Raw genomic sequence first — 20517 nt, 5'->3', positions numbered from 1 at the left:
CATTTTTCCTTTCAATGTTAATGATTTACTCGTTATGCATTCCCATGGGGGAGGGGAAGTGTACTTCATACGTTTTTAGAGGTATAATGTGAGTGTATTAATTTTTTTTTTTTTTTTTTTTTTTTTACACAGAGATTAATTGTGATAACTAACCAATTAATATGCTGTCATTACGTTTATACATATCCACATTTTATCGTAACAACTTTGACGTTGTTTATGTGATGAAAAGGAGAAGAGTGGATAATCGATTAATATATACGCATGGAAAACAAAATGCCTATATAAGAAATGATCTATGGTTAGTATAAAACTGCGTGAAAAAAAGAAAAAAAAAAAGTGTTGCAGGGTAAATGGTGGAGTAAAAAAACAGAAGCTACTGCTACAGATTAAACATGCACCTCCTCACCTAATGCTCATAACTCATCCATACATGTAACAAAAATATATTCAAAAAAAAAGAAAAAAAAAAAAAAAAAAAAAAAAAAAAAAAAAAAAAAAAAAAAAAAAAAAAAAAAAAAAAAAAAAAAAAAAAAAGCCCAACGCATGTTAGGAGAAGAAAAAAAAAAAAAAAAAATCCTTTTATATTTTTACTTTTAAAAATCATAGAAGCCTCTCTAATTTTGAAAAACACTTAAAAAAAGAGTGTTTACCTTTTGTTGGTACCGCTTTATAAAATTCTGTAAAAAGATAAAATAGAATAAAATATAAACACTGTAAAGGACGAGAGAAAAAGGCAACATCCGAAAAAGTAGGGGAATAGTTTAGTGTTTAAATCTAAGATGAGAAAGAACAATGTGTTGAAAATTATCAAGAGCATGTGTTAACAGGTCAGATGAAATGAATGCATTTTTTTTCCATTAAAAAGTGTTCAGTATGAAAATGTACACCAAGTAAGACATGTTTAATTTTTTTTTTTCTTGTACAAATTCGAGTTTGGACATTATGTCCTAAATAAACATTAGTACACATATAAATAAAACTTCTCTACTGTGTTTATCAAAAAAAAAAAAAAAAAAAATGTGCAAACAATTTAATGCAAAAAAATGTATGTCAAAGTACTAGGAAGGCTACTAAAGAAGGATAGGTTTTTTTATGATAAAACGTTCTGTTTTGTTATTATTCGAAAATTTTCAAGTGAAGAAAAAAAGATTTGGTATAGTGGACCCAAAGATACTTATATAAATTCTGGTTTCGAATTAAGAAATGAAGACACTGAAAAACTGATTGAATTAATAAAAGAAAGCTTAAAACTAAAACTAATGACTTGTTCATATTGTTCAGAAGATATAGCAAAGCACTATTTAGAGCTAGCCATAATGGAACATAAGAATTTATTATTAAATGATTCCCAAAATCATTATTTAAAAAGTTATGAAATATATAAAAAAATACATGGAGAACTAAGTGTCATGTGTGCAAATATAGAAACATACTTGGGTGTTTTATATAAAGATCTAGGGGATTTAAAAAAATCAGAAGAATTCTTACAATTATCTTTAGCTAATAAAAAACTAATAATTAAAAATAACAATTATATAATTATTGACACACTTAATAACCTTGGTTCATTATATCAATATAAGAAAGAATACACAACTTCTGTTGAATATTTTGAGGAGTGTATAAGGACATTAATTTCTTCACCAATCGAATTAAATAAAAATGAACAAATAGCTTTGTGTTATTACAACCTCTCATTTTCCTACTTAGCTTTAAATGATCCACATTCTGCTATAACATGCTTAATTCGATCTCATTCAGTTGCTCAAAGCGTATTTGGCCCGGATCACAGTTTGACACGTAGAATTCAAAATCTTTACGATCGCTTAGTGAGGGACGTTAGTGCAACCAAGTGATTTTACTTCACCAGCATAACAAAATGTATAAATAGACAAACATAAGGGATGCACGTGTCTGTACATGTTAGGGGGTAGAAATAGTTTGCTTACCGATTGATGATTCCCAGCGCGAGTATTATTCTTTGTAATGAGCACGGTTGTATACATATGTACATCTGTGCATGTAAATGTATATGTATATGTATGGAAATATTTGCACATATATATATATTTATCAGTATATGCATATTTCTTTTCCGCTGTTAAAATTCCCCTCCCCCCTGAATTAATCATAACCGATGCTGTGCTGTTATACCTTCATTTCGTTTGTAAGCATAACACCCAACCGTCGTTTTCTGTACCAGCATCCCTCCTCAATTTCAAATGTGGACATAGGAATATCTATCGACTGTATATCAAAGAAGCGTGAATAGTATTAAGAAGGCACTTGGCTCAGAACATAAATGGGGAAATATCTTCCATCATAATAGAATACCCCAAGATATGAGAATGCATTAAATTGTTCATACATTCAATACAACATAAAACACTTTAGTAGTTGAAAAAAATGTTTTCTTAAGTTTTTTATTTTTGCAAAAGCTAAAAACAGAAGATAGAGATGCGTTGTGGTTTTAAGTAGAGTTAATGGGGTTTAAGAGGTGTAGATTAAAAAAAATTTTTTTTTTTTTTTTTTTTTCCCCTTCCCCCCCCCCCTCTTAAGCGTATATATGAGCATATATGCGTGTATATGTGTATTGAGTGTATAGATATATGTGTGTATATATATGTATAGGATAAAACGCAACCTCCTGTGTGAAAATAATCCACACATGCATGCATATACATCCATCCAGTGGCAGAAATCCCCTTAAGCACATTCGACATGGCGATTTTAAATAAATGCCGAAAAATGTGCAGATTAATAAATGGAGCACTTAAAAAGGAAAGAAAAAAGAAAGAAGAAATATGGGGAAAATAATATATAAAATAAAATTCTGGTAAAATTTTTTAAAATTAAAGAAAAAAAAAAAAAAAAACCTATATTTGTGTATGTACATGTGTATGTATACCAAGTTGAAGACATGGGGTGGGGAAGTGAGAGGAGGTAAAAAAAAAAAAAAAAAAAAAAAAAAAGCATAAAAAGTAACTACACAAATGTAATCGTGTTAATACGAAATGTGTGGAAATGTTATCCAATTTAGATTCATTTTGTCTTTTAATTCGCTTTAATTCGTTTATATCTCATCACACATTACCCCTCCCCCCCCCCCTCTCTCAATTTACTTACTGATATTGTAGAAAAGAGTATGATTATACAAGAACTAAAGTGTAATCATATTACCCTGAGGAAGGACGGGCTGTGTAGTCACACTATTATGTAACACAGTGTAGAGACCAGCTACAATGTGATGCCAAACAGTTCGGTTACTTAAAAATTTTAATGGGCAATTAAATATCGAACAGAGCCGTGTTGGATATTCTTTGTTTGTTTGTTTGTTTTTTTTTTTTTTTTTTTTTTTTTTTTTCTTTTTGGTAGACTTGAATCCAATTAGGATTTTTTTCTCTTGTTTTCTCAATAAGTACATAGAAAGGATTCCAATATGTGTATGTTCATAATTTCTTCGTCAAAATTTATTTAAAAATATTTCCTAACCACGGGGGTTTTATTACCCCATTTTTCTCTAAACATACACATATATATATATATATATATATATAACAGAAATTGACTCTTTTATAAATATTTAAGAAAGAGCCGTGTCTACGAATATTCCTCTAACGATTCTGTATTTTCTTTGTTCATGTCTAAGAACAAATTTTCCCTTATATCTCTATTAATTGTAAAACCGAAAATTTGTGGTGTGTAATAAATTCTTTTCTTATCTGATTGAATATTAAATGAAAGTGCAAAAAAGGATGCAAAACTAGTTCCAAAATAGGAACCATCCAATTCATTAAGTAATGAATTTTTATGAGGATAGTATGTTTCACAACATCGTGGGCAATACAAGAGTGGGCTTAAAAATTTCGGGACTTCTGAAATGGCAGTAGGTAATAATTTTGCATTATCACAATATATACTTGGACATGTACCATATATACTTGATTTATATTTTTCTCTCATCAGTGCTAATCCTTTCGACGTTAAAATGAAACGACTGTGTATCAATCCATAGAGACATGCAGCATTCTGTTCATATATATCTTTATTTTTATATAATTCATCTGAACCTCTATTTATTTCATCATCATCTTCATCATAATCATCTTCCTCATCATCATCGTCATCATCATCATCATCTTCATCCAATATTATTTTTAACAATTTTTTAAAATGAGGTACTTTCGTTTGCAAGCCTATTAAGTTAAATTCATCTCTTATGAAATCTTCATCCACTTCAACAAGAAAAACATTCTGCTTCAGTTGACAAAACCATTCTATCCACGAAACCTGTGAGGGTGGGTGCGTGCGTGGGAAGCAAAGGGAAGTCGTGTGTATGCGTGATCAAACGTAAAAAAAAAAAAAAAAAAATCATAAAATTATAAAATAATAATATTATTAATAACAATAGCAATAATGACAATAATAATAATAAAAACAATAATAATTATAACAATAATAACAATAATAATAATAACAATAACAAACATCTATGCAGTAGCAAAACGTGTATATGTTTCGACACAGCATACATAGGTGGATCCAAAAAACTGTATTATACACACGTACATTGGAGCAAATTATGTATACACAAAATAGAAATCATCATGATGGAGACATGAGTAAATTGCTTAACACGTAACATCTGCGTATATTGTTGACAATTGTTGATATGTGTAATGCGTTGGCTTGGGGTTCATATGTGAAATGCATTCATGCATATATTTATAGCAACTTCGGCACGTTCTGTCCCTCTCTCTATATATCTCTATCTCTCTGTCTCAATATATATATATATATACATGTATATATGCACCCCTTTCTACATCCAGTTTTTTCCCCTCCACCTAGTTACTAAAACTGTCCTTTCATTTTATGCTTATTACCGTAGCCTCGTTGAAGTCATCCTCGTCATATTCATCATCATCATAATCATCATCGTCATCATCATCGTCATCATCATCCTCTTCTTCTTCCTCTTCTTCCTCTTCCTCTTCTTCCTCTTCTTCTTCCTCCTCTTCTTCCTCTTCTTCTTCCTCTTCTTCGTTTTGTCCTCCATCAGCATCATTTTCTTTATCTCGTACATCTCCCTTTGGTTCATTACAATCGTCTAAGTAATTTCCAGCATTCGCACAACCATCATGGTCTTCGTTCTTTTGACATTTTATTTCCTCCTCTTGATTATAAGAAGAATTATCAGATATATTTCCTCTCTCCTCTTGGTTACAAAAAGAATCATAGGATAAGTCTCTTCCCTCCTCTTGATTACAAAAAGTAGAATAAGATAAGTCTCTTTCATCCTCTTGACTTTCTTCATCTAGAACCCCATTTGAACTTTCATTGTTTGACATACCTTCTTCCATGATATTTCTTATGCTGTTTGAAAAGTGAGTAAAAATAAATATCGTTCTAATATTCGTATCTTTAAAACTTCTTCAGAATGTAGAATTTCTCTAGACTTTTATTTGAACGTATGGGCACGAGTACAGAATGAGGAGAAAAGGGACATTTAGGGCCTGTCAATTATTACAGTCGGTCGGATGAAAGGAGTGAAGTTGTGTTGTATAAAATGTTTCTAACATAGGAAGTGTAAGCGCAACAGATATAAACGTGAGAATTATGAATGATGGCTTCTCCTATATGTATTCTGCACAGATGTAGGAATGCATACACTCGTGATGAACGTGAACTAACCCTCGTGGTTTCTTCGCATTATATTGTTATGGGATTTATGTAAAATTGATAATGAAAGTGTAAAGGAAAAGATAAAAAAAGAGAAAGAAAAAAAAAGAGAAAAAAAGAAAAAGAAAAAGAAAAAAAAAAAGAAATAGAAGAAAAAAAGAAATAGAAGAAAAAAAGAAATAGAAGAAAAAAAGAAAAAGTAAAAAAAAGAAATAGAAGAAAAAAAGAAAAAGTAAAAAAAAGAAATAGAAGAAAAAAAGAAAAAGTAAAAAAGGTAATAAGGATGGAAGTTCTTTGTAAATCACAAAAAAAAAAAAGCGAACAAGGAAATTTATGCAAATAAGTTTAGGAGTACATTATATACACTTGTAATATTTTCTATATCAGGCTAATTCGTACATGCTAAAAGTGCATTTGCCCATCCACTAGCTTTACACATATTTTGTATATATTATGACATATATACAATACATATGTATATCTGTGTTATGGTGCATATATATTTAGGAACGTTAGTACTTATGCTTTATTTATATGGCCTACAAATAATTACGTGTACATATGTATGCATGTAGTACATATATATATATATATATTCGACCGCGCTCGTGCTCTCCGATAGAATTGGGAAGAATTTTGAATTTAAAACAAAGAAATATCTTTGAACGTCATTCGAATAAAACAACTTCATTCCAAACCAACTTAAGAGTAATACAGAGGTTTGTAATAATAAACTTTTAATTCTAAGGTTTTTTTTTTTTTTTTTTTTGGAATACATATATTTTTATTTATATGTATGCATGTATATATGTATGTCGTTGAAAGTGTAATTATGTAAAACGATCTTAAATGGCGCAAAAGGTTTTCGCAAACATTCAGTTGTGGTGTTCGTAACACATAATATTTTCACATATATGTGTGGTGGTACACATTAGTGTATATAAATGCACAAAATGTATTTTCTTTGTTTTTTGCTTTTTTGCTTTATTTTTTATTTATTTATTTTTTTTCTCTCTCGATACGACTTACAATCTACACAAATAAAAAAAACCTACATCATCCTGTTTCTTTAGCTGTGACTGAAGAAGATTTTTCCCGTAACACACACTCAAAAAAGAAAAAAAAAAAATTATAATGTTGGTGATTCTCTTACACTAACCACGAAACAACATATGATGATTAACCACCTGTCCACATACTTATATCTTAACAGAACGGATGAACGTAAATGTGAAAAACCTTTCCTGATTTCTATACAACCCTTATGTACACATAACCTCCAAAATACTTTTTTTTTTTTTTTATTTTTATTTGAAGATTCTACTAATATAAAGGGTAAAATTTCAGCGTAATAAACATTTTGGAGTTCTATTATTTTTTTAATTACTTTACATAATTTTTTTTTTTTTTTTTTTTTTTTTTTTGAGGTTCTTTTAAAATTACTTTTTTTCTTATTTTCCTTTTTATATAATGACGACACATTTCTGTCTCACCCCCCAATCAAAAATCAGAATATTTTTCTTTACTCTTAAATAATGAATGATAAGGTAAAAAATGAAAATACAACTACTTATCTACCACCGTGGTTCGTCCTTACAAAATTGTTACCCATATGAAAATTTTACATGCATAGTGCTTTTGCAACATTTACGTAAAAATTCTGAGAAATAAAAAAGCTCATTTTGGTGTTCTCGTAATATGAAGAAAAAGGAAAAGAAAAAATTACCTATTATGGGACTATTTTTGATGCCAAAAAATGAGGAGTTCAATGGAAAATGTCAAAATAGGAGACATGGAATATTCTGGAAAATATGAATATGCGTTCATCACAGGAAACACATTTTCGAAATTTCAAAAATTAGCAATATTTGCAACATTTGGATGGCTTGCACACGATAAACAAAATGTTTCGTTAGTTCATCTTTTAAACGCATGTTGTGTAAACACATAACATGAGGCATATTTGACATTCTCTCCTTTTAAATCCTAAGTGTGTATGCACATATGTAGGACGCATGTATGAATAAAGCCGTTAACGGAGATATATACATGCTCTGATGATTAGCAACAAAAACTTGGAGAAGTAGCCAATTTTGCAAAAAAGAAAGAAAAGAAAAAAGAGTATTAACAAATGTAAAAATATGTTAAGGCAGTGTAGGGTACAAGTTCGTTTCCACGTTTTGCGTGCACAAAATCGTATGCGCACTTGTAGGCGCATAAGGCTGAAAAGAGTCTTTTTAAATGTCTAATAAGGCCGAAAGTGAAAAAAACAAAACAAATGCAAAAACTAATGCAAAAACTAATGCAAAATCAAATGCAAAAACAAAAATAGAAATGTGTAATGGTAGGTTAACAACAAATAGGTAGATCACAAGCTAACGCAAAAAGGTAAAATAAAAAAACTGCCACGTTTAAAAGTAACCATCCCGTTATCATGCTCATGAATGGGAGTTCGGATATCATGAAATGACAAACATTAACTCAAATTTTATTTAAAAAAAAAAAAAAAAAAAAAAAATCAGTGCGGCAAATAAAGTAATCCCCATTTTTCTGTAAAATAAGATAATATATGCTTCACATTATTCCAAGTGAACGCCTACCTACCCTTTTACAAAAACTTTAAAAATTATTTAGGGATATATCCCTTTTTTCATCCCTTCAAAATGGTAAAAGAGATTTACTTAGCACAACAACATGATGAGGAACTTCATCTCTTCTCGAGATGACTACTGTAATATTTCGTTTATATCAACAGAAACTTCACGTATTAAAGCGTTTAATTTATTCATAAAGCTCTCATAAATAGGGGTTATGAAATTAATTAATTCTGAGACATTTGCATCTTTATTTTCTAGATTCTCATATTTTAATAACTCTTTTTTTAGTTCATCAGAAATGTTGTCATCATTCTTTACTCTATCCAAGGCTTCTTTTTTTCTATCACCTTTTCCATATTTTAAAAGTATGCGATAATTGTTAATAACACACAATTCTACAGCTACTTTTAACTTGCCTAAAATTAAATCACACATTTTTTTAAACTTCTTTTTTGCGATTTTCTTTTCTTCATCTGAAGAGTTAAAGATTATTCCTTTATTGTCTATAAAAAGAAAATAATGGACAATTTGTATAGCAGTCAGTCACACTGACAACACTTTTAGGACTCATGTACATAGTTATGATTTCTGTACTTTATTCATGGTACATACTATTTTTATGTGGTATTGTGCATATAACGTTGAGCGGTATGTATGTATATGTTTCATTTTGTTATAAAAAAAAAAAAAAAAAAAAAAGGATGTGCATATGTTACTTTCGATAAATTCGTTTATAAGTCCATCCAAAACGTTCAGCTTTTCTTCAGTACCATAATTGTACATTGACACGCTTATAAATAAATAAAATAAAGGGAAGGAAAGGAAAGAAAAGGTACGCATTTATGTATATGCTTATTACACGTATGTATATTTGTGTGAAAACAAACACACGTGTGTTATCATGTTCCATGTGCTTTTCCCCCAGATATAACCCATCACTCTCTTTTTACGTGAGGTATTACACTGCAAGGGAAATAAAACTTTTAATAATGACACAAGAATAATTAGAGAACATATCTCTCAAGCTTTCAAACTAACTTCTTTGCAACGTCATCTGACAATTCCTCAAATGAAGCCTCTATATCTAGAAACAAATTTTTTACAACTTCCTTCGTTGAATTTATATCATCGCTGAAATCTAAGGCTATCTTTTCAAAGTATTCCACAAGCTATAAAAATAAGGGAAAAAGTGGGGTAAAACAAGGATTTGTTATATTTGTCTCTCTATTTTTTTGTTGTAATGTCTATATTACGAAAAATTACATACCTGGATCTTCCTGTTGTTTTCATTAGTGTCCTTTTTAATATATGCCTTCACGGAAAAATTATTATCGTGCGACAGTACATTTTCTAAACAAAAAAAAAAAAAAAAAAAAAAATGATAATTTTTCAGTTATAACTGTTAACATATGTAACCTTTTAAATGGTGCATTTTTTTTTTTTTTTTTTTTTTTTTTTTTTTTTTTTTGCAAAATGAGAAAAGACATTAGATATTTGTTACACATATAATAATATTTTACTTTCTTCAGACGAAAGCACACATTTCAAAATGCTTAAAAGGAATAAAAAGTATGTAAATAATTCCATTTTCTTTAACTTTTGGTAATATTTTAATGAAGAGAAAATAGTATGTCTACACTTGGACTGTTTCTCCCCTTAAAAATTGTTTGCTTGTGTTCATAGGAGCAAAGTTGTGAACGCAAAATAATATAAATGTGTGCAAGCGTGTACATATACCAAGATATATTTATATGCATATTTAAACATACAAGTATACATATGTGTGTACGCGATGCAACGTGAAACAGTTTGTCAATTTAAAAGAAACAACTCAGAGGAAACGAAGTTGCATCATAATAAAAATTATTTTAATTAATAGGACTAAATTTTCATAAAAGTTTTTATTTTATGAGGAATGAAAAGAAAAAAAAAAAAAAAAAAAAAAAAAAATGAATGTCCTGAATATGACTAAAATGATGGGTTTTAATTTTCTCTTTTTAATACATGCAAATATAAGACTTACTGCGAAATTTTTGAAAGACAAATTTTTAAAAAGAACCTACGCATTTACAACAATTCTGGTTTACCATACAACTGTGAAAAAGAGGATGACCAAACAAAAGGCTCAGTGAGCACTTTTGCGAGTAAATATTATAGACATGCAAAAAAAAAAAAAAAAAAAAAAAATTAAATCCGTAAAAACTCACTAATACAGTCCCATTTCCATAGCTGTTAAAAAATGCATCTGGAATTATACACGAAAGCGGTAATTAAGCACAACATTCGTCTACATATATACATATTTAATACCTTTTATAGCGAAATTTTGTAAATTGAGAAATAAAATATATCAGAACAAAATTTTCATAACCGTCAAATTTTTTGGTTAACGTACAAAAAAAAAAAAAAAAACGTTCATGCGAATTAAGTACCTTCATATTTTCAGAATTGTTACTTAATATTTTTCGTAAGGCAACAATTTACACGTAATAGAAATAAAATCACACCTTTTAAAAATTTTGCCTTTTCTGCCTTTAGAAAAAAAAAAATTATAACCTTCCTTATTTGTTCAGTAGTGGAAATCATCATATGCAATCAGAACGTGTTATTTATGAAAAACACAATATATATATATATATATTTTTAAATAATCAGGTCCTTTATCTTTAAAAATAAGCCGCATCCTAAAAGCAGCTGAAGAGAGCAATTGTCTAAGGGTAACGTGTTTTTATACCTCTAAACAAACACCTTTTTGAAAAGTTTGATCCTGTAGAAAAAAACTGTTTTCTACTCGATTATTCTTCATACGATCGAAATTTTGGTGTAGATATATGCCCTCACATGCGTAAATATAAATACGTATACAGATTTTTATATATATGTATATACAGTATGGCTTAACTCAGCATGGGGTATTCTAAAGGTTATGTTTTTCCCTATTCCCAATTTTATAGTTCGTCAAATATGGCAACACGTAATTAAATTTTGTACATATATATATATATTTGCATATATATACACCTCTAAACAGCTGGAAAAAACAACACGCACATAATCCTCAAACTGCAGGCAAGTAATTATATGTAAGGAAATGAAACCTGAAGGGTCAAATCTTATATGAAATCCTTAGTAAAGCTTATTTCTCCCTAAAGAAATGCACTTTTTTAAGCTAAAAAAAAAACAACTTATCACTCTAATGTGTTGTGTTCTCAGTTTGTTTTGAGCTAAAATAAATTCAGAATGAATGTTTATGTTTATATTTATGTTTATGTTTATGTTTATGTTTATATTTATGTTTATGTTTATATTTATGTTTATGTTTATGTTTTTTTTTTTTTTTTTTTTTTTTTACTTTCATTATACACGCAAAAAATATTCATGCGCATATATACATGTATACGTGCACGTATTTATCTACTCGTATGTATATATGTGTAAATATATATGTTTCGAAAAATGTAGAAGTTTTCTAGTAATACGAAGGGCTAAAAATCACCCATAAGGCAAATATTTAATCATATACACATATTTACATGCATGTACAGTAAAATTATTTGGAAAAACGACCCAGCTCTATTTTTAAGAACAACGTTTTCATAAAGGCCCATTTTCTTCCTGTGCTTAGTGTTCTCTTAAAGCGTTAAGAACTAAAAAGGCCTTCAAAAAACGTTATTTATAATTCCTAAAAATGTAAAAACTACTTGGTGTAAATTGTGTTATATTAGTTTCTATAAATTGTTACAGTTATGTTTTCATGCTTATATATATGTCATATTGATTTGTTAGACTTTCTACATATAAATGTATATATATATATATATTTTTTTTTTTTTTTTGTGACACACTTTTAATTTTATTGTACATAGCTTTTTTTTTTTTTTTTTTTTTTTTTTTTTTTTTTTTTTTTTTTTTTTTTTTTTATTTTTTAAAAAAAAAGTTTTTTTTTTTTTTTTTTTTTTTTTTAAAAAAAATTTTTTTTTTTTTTTTTTTTTTTTTTTTTTTTTTTTTTTTTTTTTTTTTTTTTTTTTTTTTTTTTTTTTTTTTTTTGGTTCTTTATATTTACTTAAATTTTTTTTTTTTTTTTGTTGTTTTACAACACATATTACAAGAACCTGTAGTTTGCCTAATTTAAGGTGCTTATTTTTACTGTATTATTTTTATTTTTATATTATTATTTTATCCCAATTTTTGCTTAAAAAATGGCTATTACAAATGAGGAAATAAAAACTGCCAGCAAAATTGTAAGAAGAGTATCAAATATTGAGGCTTTTGATAAATCTGGAACTGTATTTAAAGTAAAAAATTCTCGTAAATATTGAAAATTTTTCTCCTGTATTTGAAACATACATACCCCATTAGAGATTTCTAAATTTTTCATTTCTTTAAACAATTTTTTTTTTTTTTTTTTACTTTTTTTTATACAGGGATATCAAATATGGACGGATATATCTCCGACAATAGAGGAAAATCCAAATATTATGTTTGTAAAATGTGTTGTTCAGCAAGGATCTAATAGAGAAAAACTAAACGTTGTGCAAATTGACCCACCAGGATCAGGATCTGTAAATAATAAAAAAAAAAATTATCATCATAATTTATACGCTTATACATAATGAAAAATTTATAGTGTTTATTTGTAATGAGAAAACATGCATTCATGGATGGGTGACTTTTGTTGCTAATGTGTGCATACCTACAAAAACACGTACATACACACCTACACACATATGTACATGCACAGATGTATACATTCCCCCCCCCCTCCATTCATTTCCCCCCTAGGCATACGAAATTGATATCAATCACGCATGGAATTGTAATTCACAAATAGATCCTATGTCGTTTGGTGATATCGGTTTGCTAAACCACACCAACATCCCTTGTGTACTTGATTTCCTGAAGCATAGATATTTCAAGAATCAGATATACACCACTGCTACTCCCCTTATTGTTGCTATAAATCCATACAAAGATTTAGGGAACACAACTGCTGAATGGATTCGAAAGTATCGTGATGCTGCTGATCATACAAGACTACCACCACATATTTTTTCATGTGCAAGGGAAGCTCTTTCAAATCTTCATGGTGTGAATAAAAGCCAAACAATCATTGTTTCTGGTGAATCTGGTGCAGGAAAAACTGAAGCAACTAAGCAAATTATGAGATATTTTGCTTCATCGAAAAGTGGAAATATGGACCTAAGAATCCAAACAGCGATTATGGCAGCTAACCCAGTTCTCGAAGCTTTTGGTAATGCAAAAACACTTAGAAATAACAATTCATCACGTTTTGGTCGTTTTATGCAGTTGGTTATATCTCATGAGGGAGGTATTAGGAATGGATCAGTTGTTGCTTTTTTGTTAGAAAAATCTAGAATTATAACCCAAGATGATAATGAAAGATCATATCACATATTTTATCAGTTTCTCAAGGGTGCAAGTAAAAGTATGAGAGAGAAATTCGGATTGAAAGATGTGAAACATTACAAATTATTGAATCCTAATTCAACTGATGTAAATGGTGTAGATGATGTAAAAGATTTTGAAGAAGTAATGGAATCATTACAAAATATGCAATTGACGGAAAATCAGATTGAAGTTATATTTTCTATAGTAGCTGGTATATTAACATTGGGAAATGTTAGATTAGTAGAAAAAGCAGAAGCGGGATTAAATGATGCAGCAGCTATTCATGATGCTGACATGGATATCTTTAACAGAGCTTGTGAATTAATGTTTTTAGATCCAGAATCAGTTAAGAGAGAATTATTAATTAAAGTTACCATTGCTGGAGGAAACAAAATTGAAGGTAGATGGAATAAAAATGATGCAGAAGTGTTACAATTGTCTCTTTGTAAAGCTATGTATGAAAAATTATTTTTATGGATAATCAAGAATTTAAATAGTAGGATTGAACCTGAAGGTGGATTCAAAGCGTTTATGGGTATGTTGGATATTTTCGGCTTTGAGGTATTTAAAAACAATTCACTTGAACAATTATTCATTAACATCACAAATGAAATGCTTCAGAAAAACTTTATTGATATCGTGTTTGAAAGGGAATCTAAATTATACATAGAAGAAGGAATATCAACATCTGTATTGAATTACACAAGTAACAAGCCAGTTATTGACTTACTATGTGAAAGAGGAAAATCCATTCTTTCTTATTTGGAAGATCAATGCCTTGCCCCAGGTGGATCAGACGAGAAGTTTGTAAGTGCTTGTATTACAAATTTGAAGAATAATGACAGATTTACACCAGCAAAAGTTGCATCTAACAAAAATTTTGTAATTCAGCACACTATTGGACCGATTCAATATTGCTCTGAGAACTTTTTACTCAAAAATAAAGACGTCTTAAGAGGTGAACTAGTAGAAGTTATTAAAGATTCATCAAATGAAATAGTAAAAGATTTGTTTGAAGGTCAAGTTATAGAAAAGGGTAAAATAGCAAAGGGTTCATTAATAGGCTCTCAATTTTTAAACCAGTTGACAGCATTAATGGCATTAATAAATAGCACAGAACCGCATTTCATTCGCTGTATTAAACCAAATGAAAATAAGAAACCTTTGGAATGGTGTGAACCTAAAATTTTAATCCAACTCCATGCTTTATCTATTTTAGAGGCCTTGGTATTACGTCAATTAGGCTATTCGTATCGAAGAACATTTGAAGACTTTTTATATCAGTACAAATTTGTGGATATTTCAGTTGCTGAAAATTCTTCCTTGGATGCTAGATCTAAATGTGAAAAATTGTTACAGTGTTCAGGAATTTCTCAGGACATACAAAAAATTGGAAAGACAATGGTATTTCTGAAACAAGAAGGTGCAAAATTGTTGTCAACCATACAGAGAGAAAAACTTGTTGAGTGGGAAAATTGCGTGAGCGTAATCGAAGCTGCTATCATCAAGCACAAGTACAAGCATAAGCTTAATGAAAATGTCCCATCTCTAATGCGAGTTCAAGCACACATTAGAAAAAGACAAGCTGTGTAAAAAATGAACTTAAGTGTGAAAGCAAATTCGTGAAACCTAAAATATAATACATGTATCATCTCTATTATCGAAAAAAAAAAAAAAAGGGAAAGAGGGAGGCATCGCATAATATAACCGTAATTTATACGAATATTTTTTTCGTATAGAAGGATAATATGTTTTTGTTTCATGCACTTTTATTTGCATTTTACTCCGTTTATGGACTTAACATTTTTATTCTGCTTTTGAACTAGTTTTTCCTCTAATGTAGTATATATATATATTACGCAAATATTTTTTTCCTTGATTTTTGTTTTACCCCTAAATTATTTCCCTTTAGCTATTTTATACACCCATACAAGTTGGTGTATTCTTTTTCATGCACCTCTATTTGGTGCATATATTTTTCTCCACATCTCCAAAATGTGTATATGTGAATGGATATACATAAATATGCATATGACAAATGAGAATTACTTGATTAAATTAAGCATCGTGCATACTTTTAAATGTGCAGATAGTATATACATATTACATATGTAAATATAATTTTTATCCGATCATATATATGTATAGAAAAAGTATGTTTACATATATTTTTAAGTATTTTTTACATATGTATATATATATATATATATATATATATATAACTTAAAGTTTTCCTTTTTTTTTTTTTTTGTGTACAAAGATATAAAGTGTTGTTAAAAAAATATAAAAAAGAAAAGAAAACAAAACAACAAAAAAAAAAATTTATTTGAGCACGTTTCTTTTAATGGTCAAACTTTATTCATCTAATAATTTATAAAAATGTGTTCACAACATGGTTGTGCTTAAAATGTATAATGTTATAAATGTGTATAAAAATGGAAACCAAAAAAATAAGAAAAATGGGTGGTGCGGTATCATCGTGGTGAAATAGAATTAATCTATGCTATCCTTTTATCGAGCTTCATATTGCATAACTATAAATGAAGTAGGAAAAAAAAGAGGAATTTACAAAAGGTTGGGGCATTAGAAAACAAAAAAAAAAAAAAAAAAAAAAAAAAAAAAGACAGTTAATGAAAAATTTTATGGGATATGGTATAATTACCTCTTCTACTTCTTTTTTTGAAGAAAATTTTCGATCCACAATTTTTGCATCGCAGAGAAGCATTGGGTGCTATCACTGTGTCTATTCCGCATTCTGATAAAACATGGAGGATAAAAAAGTAATGTAATAATAAAGTAACAATAAAGTAGTAAAAAAAAAAATTATAATAAAATAAGAATGAAATTTAAACGGTTATGCGTATGCAATATGCATATCATTTTATGCTTAAGAATTTATATACACTACAAAAAGCGTACAAACAAATGGAAAGCCAATAGGAAAAACCATATCGTGTGCATCATTTTAAACAATCTCTAAGGAACATACCTCCACATATATAAACAACAGGTTCCGTTGATATATCTTCATCTTGTTCTCTTATATACATTTTGTTCTTTAACAAATTCAGTGGGTGATACAGACTTTTTCCTTTTTGTGGGGGGTGGGAGGAGTATTCGCAAGGTATAGAAATTGGTATAAATTCTCAATTCAAAACTTGTAAATTTAATATTGCTTATATTTTATAGATGAAAATCTTCTTTTTATATTTTGGATATATTATATAAAAATTTTTTTGATCAAGATGTAGTAGCAAGGAAAGGGGGAAATAATGATCTGAACTCGTTAGCAAATGTAAACCTTAAAACTATTACATTATGCAACTGTAAATGTTACCTCTTCCTTTTTTTTTTTTTTTTTCCTCTTTTAATATCTTATTTTCTTTCTTTTTTTATTTGGGGAAAAAAAAAAAAAAAAAAATTAAAAAACATGCTTATTTTGCAATTTTAAAAAATTATAATTTTTCAGTAACAATAGATAAGGCAAAACAAAAACTTTTTAAATTTTCAATGCGATTGATGAATTTTATATATATATATATATATATATATATATATATATATATATTTTCTTCTTTTGGACAAATTAGGCATTATAAAATGTATAATATCAACCCTTAACCCAATATTCCTTAACTGCAACGGGGGATTTATATACATGCGTTGCAAATGTGACACCTGTGTTCCGGTTTAAAATGTATTCAACATATATTAATAGAAAAAAATAAAGAAAAAAAGAAAAAGAAATGTTTCTATAATATATAAAGGTATCAATATTTCCACCACTTTTATAGTAAGCATACATGTATATTCATATAATTATATAGCACAAATGTAAAAGTGCACGCATATAGTAATAATTTTCGCTTGGTGCGGAAAAAAAAAAAAAAATATTCGGCACGAACAGTAGTTGTGAGTGGGGTTGTATTATTTAAAAAAATGTATATTAAGAAAAAAAAATACGTATATACAATTGTGTAAAATATATCTATATGTATTATATCCAATATATATATGTATATATATATATATATTATGAGGTCCTTGCAACACTGCACATGAATAAGGGTACTCTACTACTATTATTTACGGTGGATGGGTGAGGAGTGGGGTATATATAGGAACATTAACTTATAAGTAATTTATGTTGTCAACGGAAAATAATTGTCGTCGTCTCACAAAAAATATGGGGGTTGTTTTTTTTTTTTTTTTTTTTTTTTTTTTGTTGTGCCTTTTTAAAATCGCAACATTGGTGGAAAAAATGAAAGTGCACAATTTTGAAGTGAATATTTTTCAAAAAGAATGGTTAAGAAAAATGAAATAAATGCGAAAAAATATTTTATTTAAATTTTTAAAATATGTAACAAATTTGACCCCTTCTTACAAATATATATATATATGTATTTTTTTTTTTTTTTTATAACAATAATTTTCATCAATATGTAACAATGAGGTTATAGAGTTACTATAGAAAAGTGCATATTTGTAGGAATGCACTTATTATTTCTTCATTTTGCGCCACCAATTCTGTTTTTTTTTTTTTTTTTTTTTTTTTTCCTTTATTTTGCTTGTATATGAATGGTAATAACCCCTTAAATGATACATCATCATGTGTTCTCTTTCCAATTCACTGTAAAGTATTATGCTAGATTCCAAATCTAGCGCAGTTATCAAACCTCTTTTTGAGAGATTACGTGTATACACTTAAGTACCTATTCTCGCAACCTACATGTGTATGTCCATAATATATAAGGATCTTTGGACGTTTAAATATAAATTGCTTCACTTTGTACCATTCGCCCTGTAGGGTTTTCATATAGTTTTGCTTTTTCACAGTTGAAGAAGGTGGAAAAAAAAAAAAAAAAAAGCAACAAAAAAAGACATCGCATAGAATAGAAATAGAGCATAAATAGAGTACAAATAGAGCAAAAATAGAGCAGGCATATAGCCGTGACAAAATGATGGAAAACGTAGTTTCAGAAGTGATGGAAAATACATTGGTAAAGTCGATAGATCAGTCATCCGATTACGACTTGGCAGAAAAAATGGAAAACATGAAAAAAGTAATAATCGAAGAAGTGCGCAGGAACTTAGTGTATAACAAACCAGTTGGACCTATAATGAGTTCAAAGGATATTTTAACATTGAGCCAAGAACAGGAAAGAAAATTTAACGAAACAGTGCACGAATTGGGATTACATGTAAATAGCATACATCATAATTCCACCCCCGCTTTTTTATACGAAATGGCATTGAAATATGAATCGAATTCATTTATAACTAGCACTGGTGCATTATGTTGTATTTCAGGAGAGAAAACAGGGAGATCGCCATCGGATAAAAGAATTGTTAAGGAAAAAACATCAGAAGATGATATTTGGTGGGGTAAGGTAAATATTCCATTAAAAGAAAAATCATATGAAATAAATAAAGGGAGAGCAATAGATTATTTGAATTTACAACCAAATTTATATGTAATAGATGCATATGCAGGCTGGGATGAAAATTGTCGAATAAAAATTAGAGTTATTACATCTAGGGCTTATCATGCACTGTACATGTTAAATATGCTTATACCTCCAAAAAATGTAGAAGAAATAGAAAATTTTATACCAGATTTTATCATATACAATGCTGGTGATTTTCCATCTAACAGATTAACAGATGGAATGTCAAGTAAGACATCTGTAATTATAAATTTTGGTGCAATGAATATGATTATATTAGGAACTCAATATGCTGGTGAAATGAAAAAAGGAATTTTAACATTATTTATGTATAAAATGCCAAAGGAGGGAAAATTACCCCTACATTCATCATGTAATATTGGAAAGAATAATGATGTAACATTATTTTTTGGTTTATCTGGTACAGGGAAAACAACCCTATCTGCTGATGCAAATAGATACCTTATTGGAGATGACGAACATGTATGGACTGAGGATGGGATATTCAATATAGAAGGTGGATGTTATGCTAAATGTAAAGGATTATCCAAAAGACAAGAACCCGAAATTTATAAAGCTATAAAATTTGGTTCTATTTTAGAAAATGTTGTTATGGATCCAGTTACTAGAGAGGTAGATTATAATAATTGTTCCATAACAGAAAATACACGATGTGCTTACCCATTGTCGTATATTGAAAATGCAAAAATACCTGCATATGTACATGCACATCCGCAGAATATTATTCTTTTAACATGTGATGCTTTTGGTGTTATACCACCATTATCTAAATTGGATGTTTATCAAATGATGTATCATTTTGTAAGTGGTTATACTAGTAAAATGGCAGGAACAGAAAGTGATGTCTTAAAACCAACAGCTACATTCTCTTCATGTTATGCTGCTCCATTTTTAGCTCATCATCCAATGGTGTATGCAAATATGTTAGCAGAGAAATATCAGAAGCATAAGGCAAATGTATGGTTATTAAATACTGGCTGGATTTATGGTTCCTATGGTTCAGAAAATGGACAACGAATACCTTTGAAGTATACTCGTATGCTTGTAGATTATATACATGACAATAAACTACTTAATATTGAATATAAAAAAACGCCCATTTTTAATTTTAATATACCATCTCATTTGGATGGTATTCCAGATGAAGTTCTCGATCCACTTATTGGATGGAAAGATAAAGAAGATTACATGACAAATCTTAAACATCTAGCCAAAGAATTTATTACAAATTTCACCTTATTCTCCGACAAGGCGGGACCAGAAATATTTTCTGGGGGACCTACTCTCTAAGGAATGTCACAAAAAATACAAACACAAAAAAGGTGGGGAGGGGTTACCTCACGATTTGTTTTTCCATA

The 20517-nt window shown here is 28.8% G+C and overlaps 6 protein-coding genes across 6 annotated transcripts; 3 read left to right on the top strand and 3 right to left on the bottom strand.

Annotated features, from left to right (window-relative positions):
• Positions 1-1046: 1046 nt before the first annotated feature.
• Positions 1047-1859, top strand: PGO_121440 (hsp70 interacting protein; the record flags this gene model as incomplete). Its single annotated transcript, XM_028688940.1, has 1 exon — positions 1047-1859. One exon carries the CDS (start codon positions 1047-1049, stop codon positions 1857-1859), a length of 813 nt encoding a protein of 270 aa, XP_028544741.1.
• A 1744-nt stretch (positions 1860-3603) lies between these two features.
• PGO_121430 (casein kinase II beta chain) lies at positions 3604-5366 on the bottom strand (the record flags this gene model as incomplete). The annotated part of the gene is made up of 2 exons (XM_028688939.1): positions 3604-4293; positions 4890-5366. 2 exons carry the CDS (start codon positions 5364-5366, stop codon positions 3604-3606), a joined length of 1167 nt encoding a protein of 388 aa, XP_028544740.1.
• Positions 5367-8411: 3045 nt separating this feature from the next.
• Positions 8412-9869, bottom strand: PGO_121420 (sporozoite protein essential for cell traversal; the record flags this gene model as incomplete). The annotated part of the gene is made up of 5 exons (XM_028688938.1): positions 8412-8785; positions 8999-9072; positions 9321-9451; positions 9550-9632; positions 9803-9869. 5 exons carry the CDS (start codon positions 9867-9869, stop codon positions 8412-8414), a joined length of 729 nt encoding a protein of 242 aa, XP_028544739.1.
• Positions 9870-12481: 2612 nt separating this feature from the next.
• PGO_121410 (myosin A) lies at positions 12482-15284 on the top strand (the record flags this gene model as incomplete). Its single annotated transcript, XM_028688937.1, has 3 exons — positions 12482-12577; positions 12707-12844; positions 13065-15284. 3 exons carry the CDS (start codon positions 12482-12484, stop codon positions 15282-15284), a joined length of 2454 nt encoding a protein of 817 aa, XP_028544738.1.
• A 918-nt stretch (positions 15285-16202) lies between these two features.
• Positions 16203-16741, bottom strand: PGO_121400 (transcription activator; the record flags this gene model as incomplete). Its single annotated transcript, XM_028688936.1, has 3 exons — positions 16203-16225; positions 16354-16446; positions 16681-16741. 3 exons carry the CDS (start codon positions 16739-16741, stop codon positions 16203-16205), a joined length of 177 nt encoding a protein of 58 aa, XP_028544737.1.
• A 1908-nt stretch (positions 16742-18649) lies between these two features.
• Positions 18650-20449, top strand: PGO_121390 (phosphoenolpyruvate carboxykinase; the record flags this gene model as incomplete). Its single annotated transcript, XM_028688935.1, has 1 exon — positions 18650-20449. The coding sequence occupies one exon, from the start codon at positions 18650-18652 to the stop codon at positions 20447-20449; it is 1800 nt and encodes a 599-aa protein (XP_028544736.1).
• Between the last annotated feature and the right edge of the window lie 68 nt (positions 20450-20517).

The sequence above is a fragment of the Plasmodium gonderi genome, assembly GCF_002157705.1.
Source record: "Plasmodium gonderi DNA, contig: Chr12, whole genome shotgun sequence".
NCBI classification, from domain to species: Eukaryota; Apicomplexa; class Aconoidasida; order Haemosporida; family Plasmodiidae; genus Plasmodium; species Plasmodium gonderi.
Note: the sequence above shows the minus strand (reverse complement) of the source record. Positions and strands in the feature narration are given on the sequence as shown.